The sequence below is a fragment of the Lampris incognitus genome, chromosome 5, assembly GCF_029633865.1.
Source record: "Lampris incognitus isolate fLamInc1 chromosome 5, fLamInc1.hap2, whole genome shotgun sequence".
NCBI classification, from domain to species: domain Eukaryota; kingdom Metazoa; phylum Chordata; class Actinopteri; order Lampriformes; family Lampridae; genus Lampris; species Lampris incognitus.
In genome coordinates this window covers 7,702,313-7,716,571 of record NC_079215.1, presented here as the reverse complement: position 1 = coordinate 7,716,571, position 14,259 = coordinate 7,702,313, and the positions used below count along the sequence as shown (strand labels likewise).

The window sequence follows — 14,259 nt, the reverse complement described above, 5'->3', positions numbered from 1 at the left end:
GTGAAGATGGGAGCGAGTGGGAGAGGGGTGATGATTGGGGAGGACAAGGAAGGAAAGAGAAGAGGGGGGCAGGAGATAAGTTGTTGGGGGTTTTTTTTGTTCTTCTACAATTTCTTCCACTTCATGAGTGTAATTATTCCTCCAGATCCTCGGCTATGATGTCACTTTACTGCGCTTTCGGCTTCAAATTCTGTTCATTTACTTTTATGTGTTTATTTTCTATATTCGTACATCCGCGGACTCGCCAACAGCGCTGGACCCCAGACCGCGGGCTACTTTGAGGGGCGCCTATGAGCATCGCTTTGTGTGTGGATGAGCGTTTTGTGTAACTCTCACTTGAGGATATATATGGAAAAGTTAAACTCCTGTTGCAATGTGTGTCAAGGTGGTGAATAAAAGTGCTTTTTCTACGGGGCGTCCGGGTGGCGTGCCGGTCTATTCGGTTGCCTACCAACACGGGGATCACCGGTTTGAATCCCCGTGTTACCTCCGGCTTGGTCGGGCGTCCCTACAGACACGATGGGCCGTGTCTGCGGGTGGGAAGCCGGATGTGGGTATGGGTCCTGGTCGCTGCACTAGCGCCTCCTCCAGTTGGTCAGGGCGCCTGTTTGTGTGTGTGTGTGTGGGGGGGGGGGATAGCGTGACCCTCCCACGCGCTACGTCCCCCTAGTGAAACTCCTCACTATCAGGGGAAAAGAAGCGGCTGGCGACTCCACATGTATGGGAGGAGGCATGTGGTAGTCTGCAGCCCTCCCCGGATCGGCAGAGAGGGTGGAGCAGAGACCGGGACGGCACGGAAACGTGGGGTAATTGGCCAAGTACAATTTGGGTGAAAAGGGGGGGGGGGGGTGATTTTTCTTCTAAGAAGGCTGCAAAGGGATGTTGTTGGGACACTGAAAGGAGAACAGAGCCTCTCCGTGACTGAAGCACATGTTATCACCTTGATCGTCTCCGTCTTGGCGATCCAGCTGATGACGAAGGGGGTGGAGGAGTTCGGCCTGAAGATGTAAGCTCCCGAAGGCTGGTTGCTGTGTGCGTTGTAACCATCGCTGGCATTGTACCTGAAGGAAACAACACACACATTAGCAGAACCACGGTCACTTTTATCTATTAAACACCCACTGACTGCTGGTACTGGGGCCCTACGAATAAATAAATAAATAAATCTTTTCGGTTCTCTTCTTCTCCTGCCTTCCTGTTGTTTCCAGTTCTCTTCTTCTCCTGCCTTCCTGTTGTTTCCAGTTCTCTTCTTCTCTTGCCTCCCTACTGAAAGCCTGACGGTGACGCAGGCTGCAGTTTGTATTGCTTTCATGCAGTATACAGATCAGCATCCATGCCGTCTTCATAGCACACGACAGTTCAAGTGCTGCTATAAAAACCTATTCGATGTGGGCGTCCGGGTAGCGTAGTGGTCTATTCCGTTGCCTACCAACAGGGGGATCGCCGGTTCGAGCCCCCATGTTGCCTCTGGCTTGGTCAGGCGTCCCTGCAGATGCAGTTGGCTGTGTCTGCGGGTGGGAAGCTGGATGTGGGTATGTGTCCTGGTCGCTGCACTAGCGCCTCCTCTGGTTCAGTTCAGGAGGAAACTGGGGGGAAATAGCGTGATCCTCCCATGCACTACGTCCCCCTGGTGAAACTGCTCACTGTCAGGTGAAAGGAGGCGGCTGGCGACTCCACGTGTATTGGAGGAGGCATGTGGTAGTCTGCAGCCCTCCCCGGATCAGCAGAGGGGATGGAGCAGCGACCGGGACGGCTCGGAAGAGTGGGGTAATTAGCCAAGTAAAATTGGAAGAAAAAGGGTGGGGGGGGGGAATTGTACTTGGCCAATTACCCCACTCTTCCTAGCTGTCCCAGTTGCTGCTCCACCCCCTCTGTCGATCCGGGGAGGGCTGCAGACTACCACAAGCCTCCTCCGATACACGTGGAGTCACCAGCCACTTCTTTTCACCGGTCAGTGAGGAGTTTCTCCAGGGGGATGTAGCACGTGGGAGGATCACGCTATTCCCCCCAGTTCTCCCTCCCCCTCGAACAGGCGCCCCAACCGTCCAGAGGGGGCACCAGTGCAGCGACCAGGACACGCACCCACATCCGGCTTCCCACCCGCAGACACGGCCAATTGTGTCTGTAGGGATGCCCGACCAAGCCGGAGGCAACACGGGGATTCGAACCGGCGATCCCCGTGTTGGTAGGGGACAGAATAGACCGCTACGCTACCCGGACGCCCCCGACCCCAAGTATTTAAACTCATCCACCTTCACCACCTCTACTCTTTATATCCTCACCACTCCGCTGTCCTCCCTCTCCTTCATGTATTCCGTCTTGCTCCTACTGACTTTCATTCCTCTTCTCTCCAGTGCATACCTCCACCTCTCCAGGCTCTCCTCCACCTGCACCCTCCTCTCACTACAGATCATAATGTCATCCGCAAACATCATAGTCCACGGAGACTCCTGCCTGATCTCGTCCGTCAACCTGTCCATCACCGTTGCCAACAAGAAAGGGCTCAGAGCCGGTCCTTGATGTAATCTAATCTAGTTTGTAATGGATTACAAGCTACCTCACAACGCTGCTCTGCAGTAATACGGACCGTCTGTCCAGGAGCATCGCCACACTGGCATCACATTTCAGTCTTTTCCCCCGTTTGAGCCGTTTCCAACAAGTACATGTTTACCCCTGCGGCAGTGTTCGTCCTACCGCGTCGGTAAGTTGATGCCAGTTAGTATTATGTACCAGCTGACGCCATGGTCCGGACGTATACGATACGGGAGGAAACGGATCTCAGCTTTAATATGTGGTCCTAACAACCTGCAGCCCAGTCACGATGTCTGTGTGCGAGACGGGGGGAAACAAGAAGCAGGCAGAGAAACCCGAGAGACTAACCAGTAGAAGTTCTGTGTCAGCTCGACGGTCTGTCGAGTTTCTAGATTACTGAAGGAGCTCAGGAGACCCGTCTCTGGGTCAAAGGTCACTTGGAGGTACTGTAACACACATGGGTATACGTGAGAACAGACTTCAAAGCAGAACACAAACATTTGACCGGACTTCCTCCTCAGCGGACTGGACCAGCCCTTCCTCAGCCTCTTTTTAGGGCACTACATCTGAGGAGGATGATAATTCTGTTAGCATAACTGGCAGTATCGTTAGTCGTATTTTGAAGACTGGCGATCTAAATGCCGAACCGAACCTTGTTCTGGATTGCGAGGGGTGCGCGGTGCTGCGTGGCGGCCGACGGAGGCCCGTTCTGAAGCAGGGACACAGAGTAGGTACTGTAGCCCAGAGGGGGAGCCTCCACCTGGAACACCAGCTCACTGACGGCATACCCTCTGTTCTGTCTCAGCTCCCGGGTGGCTTGAGACACCGGGACCACCTGAGGACCACAAGAAGAGTGCATTTGGATTTTAGAGGGACAGACCCCTTTTATGATGAAACTCCAGTTGTATGTATTTGATCTGGTAATACGATAAACCCCCCCCCCTTTTTCTCCCCAATTGCACTTGGCCAATTACCCCACTCTTCCGAGACGTCCCGGTCGCTGCTCCTCCCCCTGTGCCGATCCGGGGAGGGCCGCAGACTACCACATGCCTCCTTCAATACATGTGGAGTTGCCAGCCGCTTCTTTTCACCAGACAGTGAGGAGTTTCACCAGGGGGACGCAGCACGTGGGAGGATCATGCTGTTCCCCCCCAGTCCCCCCCCCGAACAGGCACCCCGACCGACCAGAGGAGACGCTAGTGCGGCAACCAGGACACATACCCACATCAGTCTTCCCACCCGGAGACACGGCCAATTGTGTCTGTAGGGACGCCCGACCAAGCCGGAGGTAACACGGGGATTCGAACCAGCGATCCCCGTCTTGGTAGGCAACGGAATAGACCGCCACGCCACCCGGAGGCCCCACGATAAATGTTTTAATGTATTCAGAAACAGAACACTAAATTGAAGAGAAGAGAAAAGTAAACCAAATGTAAAGCTGCCTCAGGTATATCTGTGGTTTGATGGTGTGTATGTACATACATACATAGTATGTAGGTGAGACATCTTGACCAGAGGGGCATTTACAACATGCCATATTTACATAATGAGTGTCCATTCCTGCACCATGCTGTTAAGTGTATGTATGTTACTGAATGACTGTGAGGCAGGCTCTTGCTGAGAAACTACTAGTAGACTTTTTTCCATAATAAAACGGTTTTATGGGGCGCCTGGGTAGCGAGGCGGTCTATTCTGTTGCCTGCCAACACTGGGATCGCCAGATTGAATCCCCGTGTCACCTCCGGCTTGATCGGGCGTCCCTACAGACACAATTGTCCGTATCTGCGGGTGGGAAGCCGGATGTAGGTTATGTGTCCTGGTCGCTGCATTAGCGCCTCCTGTGGTCAGTTGGGGCACCTGTTCGAGGGGCAGGGAGAACCGGGGGGGGGGGGGTAGCATGGTCCTCCCATGCGCTACATCCCCCTGGCGAAACTCCTCACTGTCCGGTAAAAGAAGCGGCTGGGGACTCCACATGTATTGGAGGAGGCATGTGGTAGTCTGCAGCCCTCCCCGGATCGGCAGAGGGGGCGGAGCAGAGACCGGGACGGCTCGGAAGAGTGGGGTCATTGGCCAAGTACAACTGGAGAGAAAAAGGGAAAAATTCAAAAAACGGTTTAAAAAAAAAAACCCGCCCCTATGGTTCCTTGGCTGGAAACGTGTCGAAATCCTTTTCCTCAGTCGGAGGACACGCGTCAGTCCGCCTCGAGCGGTTTGGTAAAATTTGCATAAGTTAATCAACTTTATTCCACCGAGTCAAACCCAAGATAAACAAATTCAACGAGGGATCCAAGTTCTGGCAGGGAGTTACCTCACTGCCTCTTAATAATTTACTAATACCTCCTGTCATCTAAAAAGCCGGCTAAAAAACCAACATTTAGTTTTGGTACACTGATGTTTGAAAATGTGTAGTCTGGAGGGGTTCTGCAGATGTGTTTCCCCAGCCGTGTGTTAGATTCCCATAATACTCTGTTTTTCATAGTCTTCCCTCAGTGCGCCTGTAATCCTAAACCAGGTCAACACCTAGTATATAGCTATACCACGTGTGGTCAGGGTTCGAAATTGGGGCTAATTTGCTGCAGGGCTGCTCGGTGGTGGTGTTATAATGAGAACTCCTGGGTATCAAATGTTCACCTGCAGTCTTCTGTAGTGGTTAGGGTTAGGGTTAGGGTTAGTGGTTATATCTGTTGTTAAAGTGTGTTGAAGTAGCATATCACATGACACGGTTAAGCTAGGTTCCAGTAAAAATAAAGGTTATACATGCAGTTGCAAGATAATACTAAGATAATACCGCCCACTCATCTCTCGGGATGTTTGATTTGAAAGAAAACTTAGTTTAATTGTAATCTTTTTTTTTTGTGGATTTCTCCCCAATTGTATCCGGCCAATTACCCCACTCTCCCGAGCCGTCCCGGTCGCTGCTCCACCTCCTCTGCCGATCCGGGGAGGGCTGCAGACTACCACATGCCTCCTCCGATACATGTCGCCAGCCGCTTCTTTTCACCTGACAGTGAGGAGTTTCACCAGGGGGACGTAGCGCGTGGGAGGATCACGCTATTCCCCCCAGTTCCCCCTCCCCCCCTGAACAGGTGCCCCGACCGAACAGAGGAGGCGCTAGTGCAGCGACCAGGACACATACCCACATCCGGCTTCCCACCCGCAGACACGGCCAATTGTGTCTGTAGGGAAGGGACGCCCGACCAAGCCGGAGGTAACGGGGGGATTCGAACCGGGAATGCCTGTGTTGGTAGGCAACGGACTAGACCACTACGCTACCCGGAGACCCGCTTTAATGGTAATTATGAATAGTCTAATTATCTGTTTACTCCCCCTCTTTCACCTGTTTCTATCTGTGCATGTCTTTCGTTTTTCTACGTCTCACTCTGTATTGACAGGCGAATTCACAAAGAACAGGTTGTGGTCGCTGATAGCGCCATTTTGTGCATCACTTGCAACCACTATCTGACCTGTCTCAAGGTCCGAGTCACACAAGATGTTGGGCTAATGATATTACAGCGCAAACATGCCCATAAAGATTTGCCACCAAGTGCAGTTTGTCCTTGTTTTGCGTCTGCAATTATCCATGTGGCAACGTATAAATTGTGACTTGGAGCTGAGAACACGGTAGGCGGGTTAAATGTCCTGCTTGATGTCATCGAGGATAGCAGAACTGCGTGACCTGGCAGCCTGTATCTGCGAATGATTTAGATCTCAGTTAAATCAAAAACTGATATTCTCCTGTGAAATATCCACTCATGAGCATGCCTGGCATGACGAAGCCTGCGCCGGGCTATAATCACTGCTGGCATTCTCGCTGAGAAGTCTGGGCGTCAGTTACCACCAACTCTCTGAAGACGCCAGTAATTTTCACTCTAACTGCGTGCGGCTATTAGCGCTGGTGTTTTGCAAAGAGGCTCCAAATATATCACAGATTACTCAATTTATCGCCTCTCATCATCAGCCGCTTCTCTGGGTCGGGCACTCCAGACGTCCCTCTCTCCAGCAACGTCCTCCAGCTCCTCCTGGGGGATCCCATGGCGTTCCCAGGCCAGATTGGACATGTAGTCCCTCCAGCGAGTTCTGGGTCTACCCCGGGATCTCCTCCCAGTTGGATGTGCCTGGAAAACCTCCAAAGGAAGGCGCCCAGGAGGCATCCTAATCAGATGCCTGAACCACCTCAACTGGCCCCTTTCGACGCAAAGGAGCAGCAGCTCTACTCCGAGCTCCCTCCGGATGTCCGAGCTCCTCACCCTATCTCTAAGGCTGAGCCCAGACACCCTACGGAGGAAACCCGTTTCAGCCGCTTGTATCCGCGATCTCACTCTTTCGGTCACTACCCAAAGCTCATGACCATAGGTGAGGGTTGGAATGAAGATAGACTGGTAATTTGAGAGCTTTGCTTTCCAGCTCAGCTCCCTCTTCACCACAACGGTCCAGTACAACATCCGCATTACTGCTGATGCTGCACCAATCTGCCTGTCAATCTCCCGCTCAAACCTACCCTCACTCGTGAACAACACCCCGAGATATTTGAACTCCTTCACTTGAGGCAACAACTCATCCCCAACCCGGAGGGAGCAAGCCACCATTTTCCGGTAGAGAACCATGGCCTCAGACTTGGAGGTTACTCAATTTAAATATGTGCAAACAGCACCGAGATGCCGTTTGCTCGGCAGCTCAGTTAGGGAGTGCATTTCCGCCTTTGCGGGAGCTTTGAGAATTACACGGTTTCTTTTTGTCTTATTTGTGCAGGTTTAGCATTCGCAAAATCTGCGAAATACTTCTGTGAATTGGCCAGGGCGGGTTTTGTCAAGAGTGATCGTTACTTGGGGTACTTTAACTGTGTGCTCTCCCTCATGCCTCTTGGCACTCGGCCGACCAATCGTGTCACTTCAGTGACGTTGTTGGTCACCTGATCCAGCGGCCCAATTGCATCAAACATGATCACTCAGTCAGCGATATTCGCATTTTTAGGGCTGCCTCGCTGGACCGGTCCAGACAATTGCAATCCCTAATAAAAGAAAGCTCAAAATCTGACCATTTTCAACCGGGGCAGATATTCTAGTTGAAATGAGATGTTTTAATATCAGAAACATATACATGAAAATAATATGTGTGGATTCCTCAGCTGACCTGACAGTCCAGTGGTTTGCCTTTAGCGTCGGTCACACTGTAGGCTGTTCCATTGACCGGCAGCCTGACCGGCCAAGTGACCGGTTGAGCTAAAGGATTGTACACGTTCACTGCAAACTGAGGAAGAGATAAAGGAGCAGGAAATAAAAAAAGAGAGAGAAAAGGAGAGTGAATAAACTGAGTTAAATACCGATTAACCCTTCAAGTACAGGTTTGTCAATACTTGGCATCTGTTGGTTCTCCTGTAGAGTTATTAAAGATCCAGTCCAGTGATTTTAAATCAGTTCTATATGTTTATTGTGGAATATCGATGTGAGGAGTGTCGTTTTTTTTTTCAGCTTCAGAACAATCATTTGCTTGTTATAGCTGTCAGAGCACAGCCAGTTCTCAGGAGACTGAGTTCCCAAGACTATCGATGTCAAGTTAGCTGGCACGATGTTGCTAGGTGACCATTTGAAAACAGACTAATTGATTGACTGATGGTGACAACTGATCGACTGTCCAGCCAAATCAAGGAATTAGACGTGATTTATAACCAGAGGCAGATTGGGTTCTGGAACGGTTTAATTATATTGACATTCAGGATGATAGTTCCTCAAGTGGCTTTAGTCACATTTTCACAACAACAGTAGTTGTAATATTTTGGGTTACTTTTCATTCATTCATTCACTCATCATCCGCCGCTTCTCCGGGGTCGGGTCATGGTGGCAGCAAGCCAAGTAGGGCACTCCAGACATCCCTCTCCCGAGCAACACCCTCCAGCTCCTCCTGGGGGATCCCAAGGCATGCCCAGGCCAGATTGGACATGTAGTCCCTCCAGCGAGTTCTGGATCTACCCCAGGGTCTCCTCCCAGTTGGACGTGCCCGGTAAACCTCCAAAGGAAGGCGCCCAGGGGGCATCCTAATCAAGATGCCCGAACCACCTCAACTGGCTCTTTTCGACGCGAAGGAGCAGCGGCTCTACTCCGAGCTCCCTCCGGATGTCTGAGCTCATCACCCTACGTCTAAGGCTGAGCCCAGGTTACTTTACATTGACAAACATTTTGTCCAAAAATATGAAATTGTAAAACATAATTTTCATTGGACTGGATCTTTAAGCCCTTATGTAGAAACCCACTTTGGGCATGAGTATCAGAAAGTGCATGAGTGTGTGTCTGCGTGCGTTACCTTCTTGGTAGATTCAGTGAAAGGGCACACACTGATGTTGAGGTTGTCACAATAAAGCCGCTTTGCAGAAGTGCCACTGAGAGCAGCAAGACTGTTACTGACTAAAACCTGAGAGATGAATCAAGGCGTTAATTCTGCGTGATAAAACATCTGGTGCTCAGAGACACTGACCTCCAGGCCTGGCATAACCCCTACTACTACCCCATGATGCAATACATATGTCACCCCAACCACCCCACACTTAATTTTACATTTATAAACAGATATCCTTACAAAGGACTCTTGCCACCTTGACCCTTATCTTGACTGAGTTACCCGACAGTGTTCCCAGCCATTGGCCAGCCTCCTGGCGTAGTCATTGGCAACATGTTGCTTCTCTGTCCCCGACACGGCGTCGTGGTGCTGAGCCACCGCCATGGCCTTCCCTGCCAATCAAGAGAACAAAATACAGCCGTTTATCCCACCCACACGACAGGCCAGTGCTGACGTCTTTTAATCAATCCTACATCCTATGTAAGCCGATAGCCTCCCACTTAGGTAAAATTATGCTTTTATCAATATCAATATATCTGTCACCTTATAACAGTACATTTACATTATTTAAGTGGCGGCACGGTGGCACAGTGGTTAGCGTGGTCGTCTCACAGTAAGGTCCTGGGTTCGAACCCCGGGGTTGTCCAACCTTGGGGGTCGTCCTGGGTCGTCCTCTGTATGGAGTTTGCATGTTCTCCCGTGTCTGCGTGAGTTTCCTCCGGGGGCTCCGGTTTCCTCCCACAGTCCAAAGACATGTAGGTCAGGTGAATCAGCCGTACTAAATTGTCCCTAGGTGTGAATGTGTGGGCCCTGTGATGGACTGGCGGCCTGCCCAGGGTGTCTCCCCGCCTGCTGCCCGATGACAGCTGGGACAGGCTCCAGCATCCCGCGACCCCAATTGGGATAAGTGGCTTAGATAATGGATGGATGGATGGATTGATTATTTAAGAGTTGCAAAACACCCCAATGGAGAATCTAATTTCTTGGCATGGTACGAGGAGGGAAAGTGCCAACAGGTGCCCAGCAGCCTGGGTCCATTGCGGACTAAAACACAATTTGTTTTCACATTAACAAATAGACCGGCGGGCCCTGTGATGGACTGGTGGCCTGTCCGGGGTGTTTCCCCACCTGCCGCCCAATGACTGCAGGATAAGCGGCTTGGATAACGTATGGCTGGATTAACAAATAGAAAATCACTCTTCATAGTATTACCTGCTCTAGAACAGCTGTTGTTGAGAAGTGAATGTTCAGTGCTAGAATTTACATTTAGGTTAACTGTAGTAAAGTAGTTCAAGTTTCGTCTTTACTCCTCTGGAAATACTTAATCTATAAATTAAAGTTTGCTTTATTAATCCTCTTGGGGAAATTCAGTTACTGTACATGAACCCATCCCAGCTGTGATTGGTGTAGCTAGCAGCAGTGGGCTGCCGCCTTCATACAGCGCCCGGGGACCACCTCCACTTCTTTTCTCATTCCCTCGGTCAGGGGCACAGACAGGAGTATTAACCCTAACATGCATGTTTCTTTTGATGGTGGGGGAAACCGGAGCACCTGGAGAAAACATGCAAACTCCACACTGATGATGACCTGGGATGACTGACACCCCCCAGTTTGGACAACCCCGGGGTTTGAACCCAGGACCTTCTTGCTGTGAGGTGACAGCACTAACCACTGGGCCACCGTGCCGCCAATACATGTAGATATGGAGAAAGGTCCCCAGCCATGTTCAGTTTGATACATAAGGAATTTGTGCCAAACTCTACAGATAGGTCAAAGCTAAATTCCCCAAAGGTACAGACCCATGCACCAGAGGGCGGTGTTATGGCCTCGCTGCCCATTTTGGGCTGATCCCAATTTCATGGTATTACAAGATTACTTAAGAAGGGTCTTACTCATCGTCTGGCTGTCTCCTTCCCCAAACGGCCCTTTCCTCGACGCTGGCCCGTTGAGAACCTCCAGCTGGTTACATATCTACACAAAAAAACCACAGCTGCAAAGTTACCGAACAAACCACCACTGCCTTCCTTCCTTTTTCTTACATTTACATAATACGGGTGTCATGCAGAGTAGGAGAGGTTACCGTACAGGAAGGAGGAGTGTTGAACAATAGGCAAGAGTGTTAGGCTCTCTAAGCCGTCCTTATGAAGATACAAAGGCCAGTTTCCCTTTTTTTGGATTTTCTCCCCAGTTATACCTGTCCAATTACCCCACTCTTCCGAGCCGTCCCCGTCGCTGCTCCACCTCCTCTGCCGATCCGGGGAGGGCTACAGACTACCACATGCCTCCTCCCATACATGTGGAGTCACCAGCCGCTTCTTTTCACCTGACAGTGGGGAGTTTCACCAGGGGGACGTAGCACATGGGAGGATCATGCTATTCCCCCCCAGTTCCCCCTCCCCCCTGGAACAGGTGCTCTCACCGACCAGAGGAGGCGCCAGTACAGCGACCAGGACACACACCCACATCCGGTTTCCCATCCGCAGACACGGCCAATTGTGTCTGTAGGGACGCCCGACCAAGCCGGAGGTAACACGGGGATTCGAAACTGCGATTCCCAAGTTGGTAGGCAACGGAATAGACCGCCATGCTACCCGGACGCCCAAGAATAATTCATTTTAAAGTCCAAAGCCCAGAAGATAGACAAGGACTGAATGGCCTTTAGTGGAGATGAGAGGTAAACACAACTCTTACTAAAGCTGACAAAATGGTGACCAAGTTATGTCCACTCAAAGAGGACTTCATCATCTTCATCTTCAAACATGGAAATCCTCACGCTGCAGCGGTGTGCTTTTCAAAGTGAAACAGTGTGAAGGGCTTCAGAGGACCTGCAAACGGCTGTTGCTGAGCCTCTCATAGCGTTTAAGAGCCGGTCGGCTGGTGAAGTAGCCAGTCCAGAAATTATGAGCGTTGTCCGCATAGGGGAAGAAGTCATCCGTCTTCAGAGCCCTGGGTACACAAATACATCAAAAAATAAATAAGTAAACCGAACAGTACAGCGTTCTAGTTTTAGCTACTTTGCAATGGCGCCATTTGTTTTTAGAATTGATTTTATAGTCATTTTAACTGTACATGAAGCTCCAAGTCTGGCCTCCATCAGAGATTCCTTACTGCTTGATGCTCCTCAGGCTTTTTAGACATTCAGAAGCGAACCCACAATTAAATTGGAGCTGCCGTCTTTAACTCTGCACCCAAACTATGGAACTGCCTGACTGTATCCGTTTGTTTACTGTAGTGCACTCTGAGTACTATGAATTACATTTTATGTATGAAAGTTATTGTATAAATAAGCCTATTATTTCTATTATCGTCATCGTCATCATTATTATCCATAGATCCAGCCATTATCCAAACCGCTTATCCTGCCCTCAGGGTCGCGGGGATGCTGCAGCCTATCCCAGCAGTCATTGGGCAGCAGGCAGGGGGACACACCCCGGACAGGCCGCCAGGCCAACACACACACACACACACACACACACACACACACACACACACACACACACACCTAGGCACAATTTAGTATGATCGATTCACCTGACCTACATGTCTTTGGACTGTGGGAGGAAACCGGAGCCCCTGGAGGAAACCCACACAGACACGGGGAGAACATGCAAACTCCAACAGAGGACGACCTGGGACGACCCCCAAGGTTGGACTACCCCGGGGCTCAAACCCAGGACCTTCTTGCTGTGAGGCGACCGTGCTAACCACTGCGCCACCGTGCCGCCCATCATCATTACTATTATCATCATAGTATTTTCATAACAACGTTCTCTGCTGTGATTTTTTTTACTGCGATGATGGAGCATGGATGGAGTATGGATGGAGTATGGATAATATGGTAGACAGGAGGAATGGGTAAGTGTTGGAGCTATATTACATGAGAACGTTAGTATGTTGTATTATTATTTCGTGAAATTATTTCCATTTACTGGAATTCATAATGATCACCTCCTCTCCGTACCAGGTGAGGTTGGCTCGGTGCAGTTCCTGTAAGTAACAGGAAGGGGTGGAGTAGAGAACATTGACCTTGCTGCCATTTGCCTGCTGGGCATTGACGTAGTGGATTAGCTTGTCCAGGTTCTTGTACCACAGGTTGGCATTCTCGTATTGGAAATCAGAGCCCATGGTCATGATGATGTGGTTGGTCTTATACACCAAAGCCTGTGAGACAGAGGAGGTGAATTATTACTTGGCTCATTTCTCTGAATACCAGTTTCACTGAAGTACAAAGGGGACGCATATCTGTTGTGTGTCTGCATGCAGACATGCAGGCGCCTGATGGTGCACTTGTGTGTTTGACTCCAATACAAATCTCTCATGTTCTGTTTAGGAGGTATCAAGAACAATAATTTGATGTTCACCAGACAGATAACGGGTGTTTCTGTGTTGGTGAAAGTGAAGGTGGCGATTTCGTTCCTAACCTGACTGTGGGCGACACTGAGGAAGCGTTCCACCACATCATCCACATTATAGTCCTCCAGATCAGGGTCATCTCTGATCGGTGGGTCATCACAGAGCTGGTCCCAGCAGAAGCCCGCGGGGGGGTTGTACCCGTTAGGTAAGATCCCTGTCAGTAAGAAGGCAAATTTCAAGATTAGTGAACATAACTGCAAATTTTCCAGAGCCTGGTCTGGGTACCATGTGTGGGTACATCTACCCCCCACCCCCCACCACAACAGGCCTTTGGTTAACTACTGACTTGGGAACAATATCCCATTTAACTGACCACAACTACATTTTATTTCCTGTGTGACTTGTGACGCTATCAATATATTTTGTTTGAGCTTCAGAAACAAAGAAATATCTGAGCTTGTGTTATTGAATTTGTTGCAAGTTTTTTTTTCCTTTTCTCCCCAATTATAGCCAGCCAATTACCCCACTCTTCCAAGCTGTCCCGGTCGCTGCTCCACCCACTTTGCCGATCCGGGGAGGGCTGCAAACTACCACATGCCTCCTCTGATACATGTGGAGTCGCCAGCCGCTTCTTTTCAACTGACATTGAGGAGTTTCACCAGGGGGGATGTAGCGCGTGGGAGGATCACACTATTCCCCCAGTCCCCCCAAACAGGCGCCCTGACCGACCACAGGAGGCGCTAGTGCAGCGACAAGGACACATACCCACATCCGACTTTCCACCCACAGACACGGCCAATTGTGTCTGTAGGGACGCCCGACCAAGCCGGAGCTAACACGGGGGTTCGAACCAGCGATCCCCGCGTTGGTAGGCAACGGAATAGACCGCCACGCCACCTGGACGCCCCATTTGTGGCAAGTTCTGATTATTTTCTTCCATACTATGTGTTTTGCGGTGAGATATTTTCATGAGCCCTCTGAATCATATTTTATCTCACAACCCTGCAGTAGAAGTTGCATTTCTTTTCTCTTGATGTTGAATCA

General features: G+C 50.3%; 1 protein-coding gene across 1 annotated transcript in view; it reads right to left on the bottom strand.

Annotated features, from left to right (window-relative positions):
- Nucleotides 1–14,259, bottom strand: part of man2b1 (mannosidase, alpha, class 2B, member 1) — a 31,908-nt gene that overhangs the window by 10,880 nt on the left and 6,769 nt on the right. The window contains exons 6-15 of the mRNA XM_056279716.1: nucleotides 13,284–13,429; nucleotides 12,824–13,023; nucleotides 11,688–11,808; nucleotides 10,755–10,833; nucleotides 9,145–9,254; nucleotides 8,830–8,937; nucleotides 7,663–7,779; nucleotides 3,185–3,367; nucleotides 2,881–2,978; nucleotides 941–1,061 (exon numbers count right to left, since the gene is read on the bottom strand). Of these exons, the coding sequence (XP_056135691.1) occupies nucleotides 941–1,061; nucleotides 2,881–2,978; nucleotides 3,185–3,367; nucleotides 7,663–7,779; nucleotides 8,830–8,937; nucleotides 9,145–9,254; nucleotides 10,755–10,833; nucleotides 11,688–11,808; nucleotides 12,824–13,023; nucleotides 13,284–13,429 (1,283 nt within the window). The remainder of the gene's footprint in view (nucleotides 1–940; nucleotides 1,062–2,880; nucleotides 2,979–3,184; nucleotides 3,368–7,662; nucleotides 7,780–8,829; nucleotides 8,938–9,144; nucleotides 9,255–10,754; nucleotides 10,834–11,687; nucleotides 11,809–12,823; nucleotides 13,024–13,283; nucleotides 13,430–14,259) is intronic.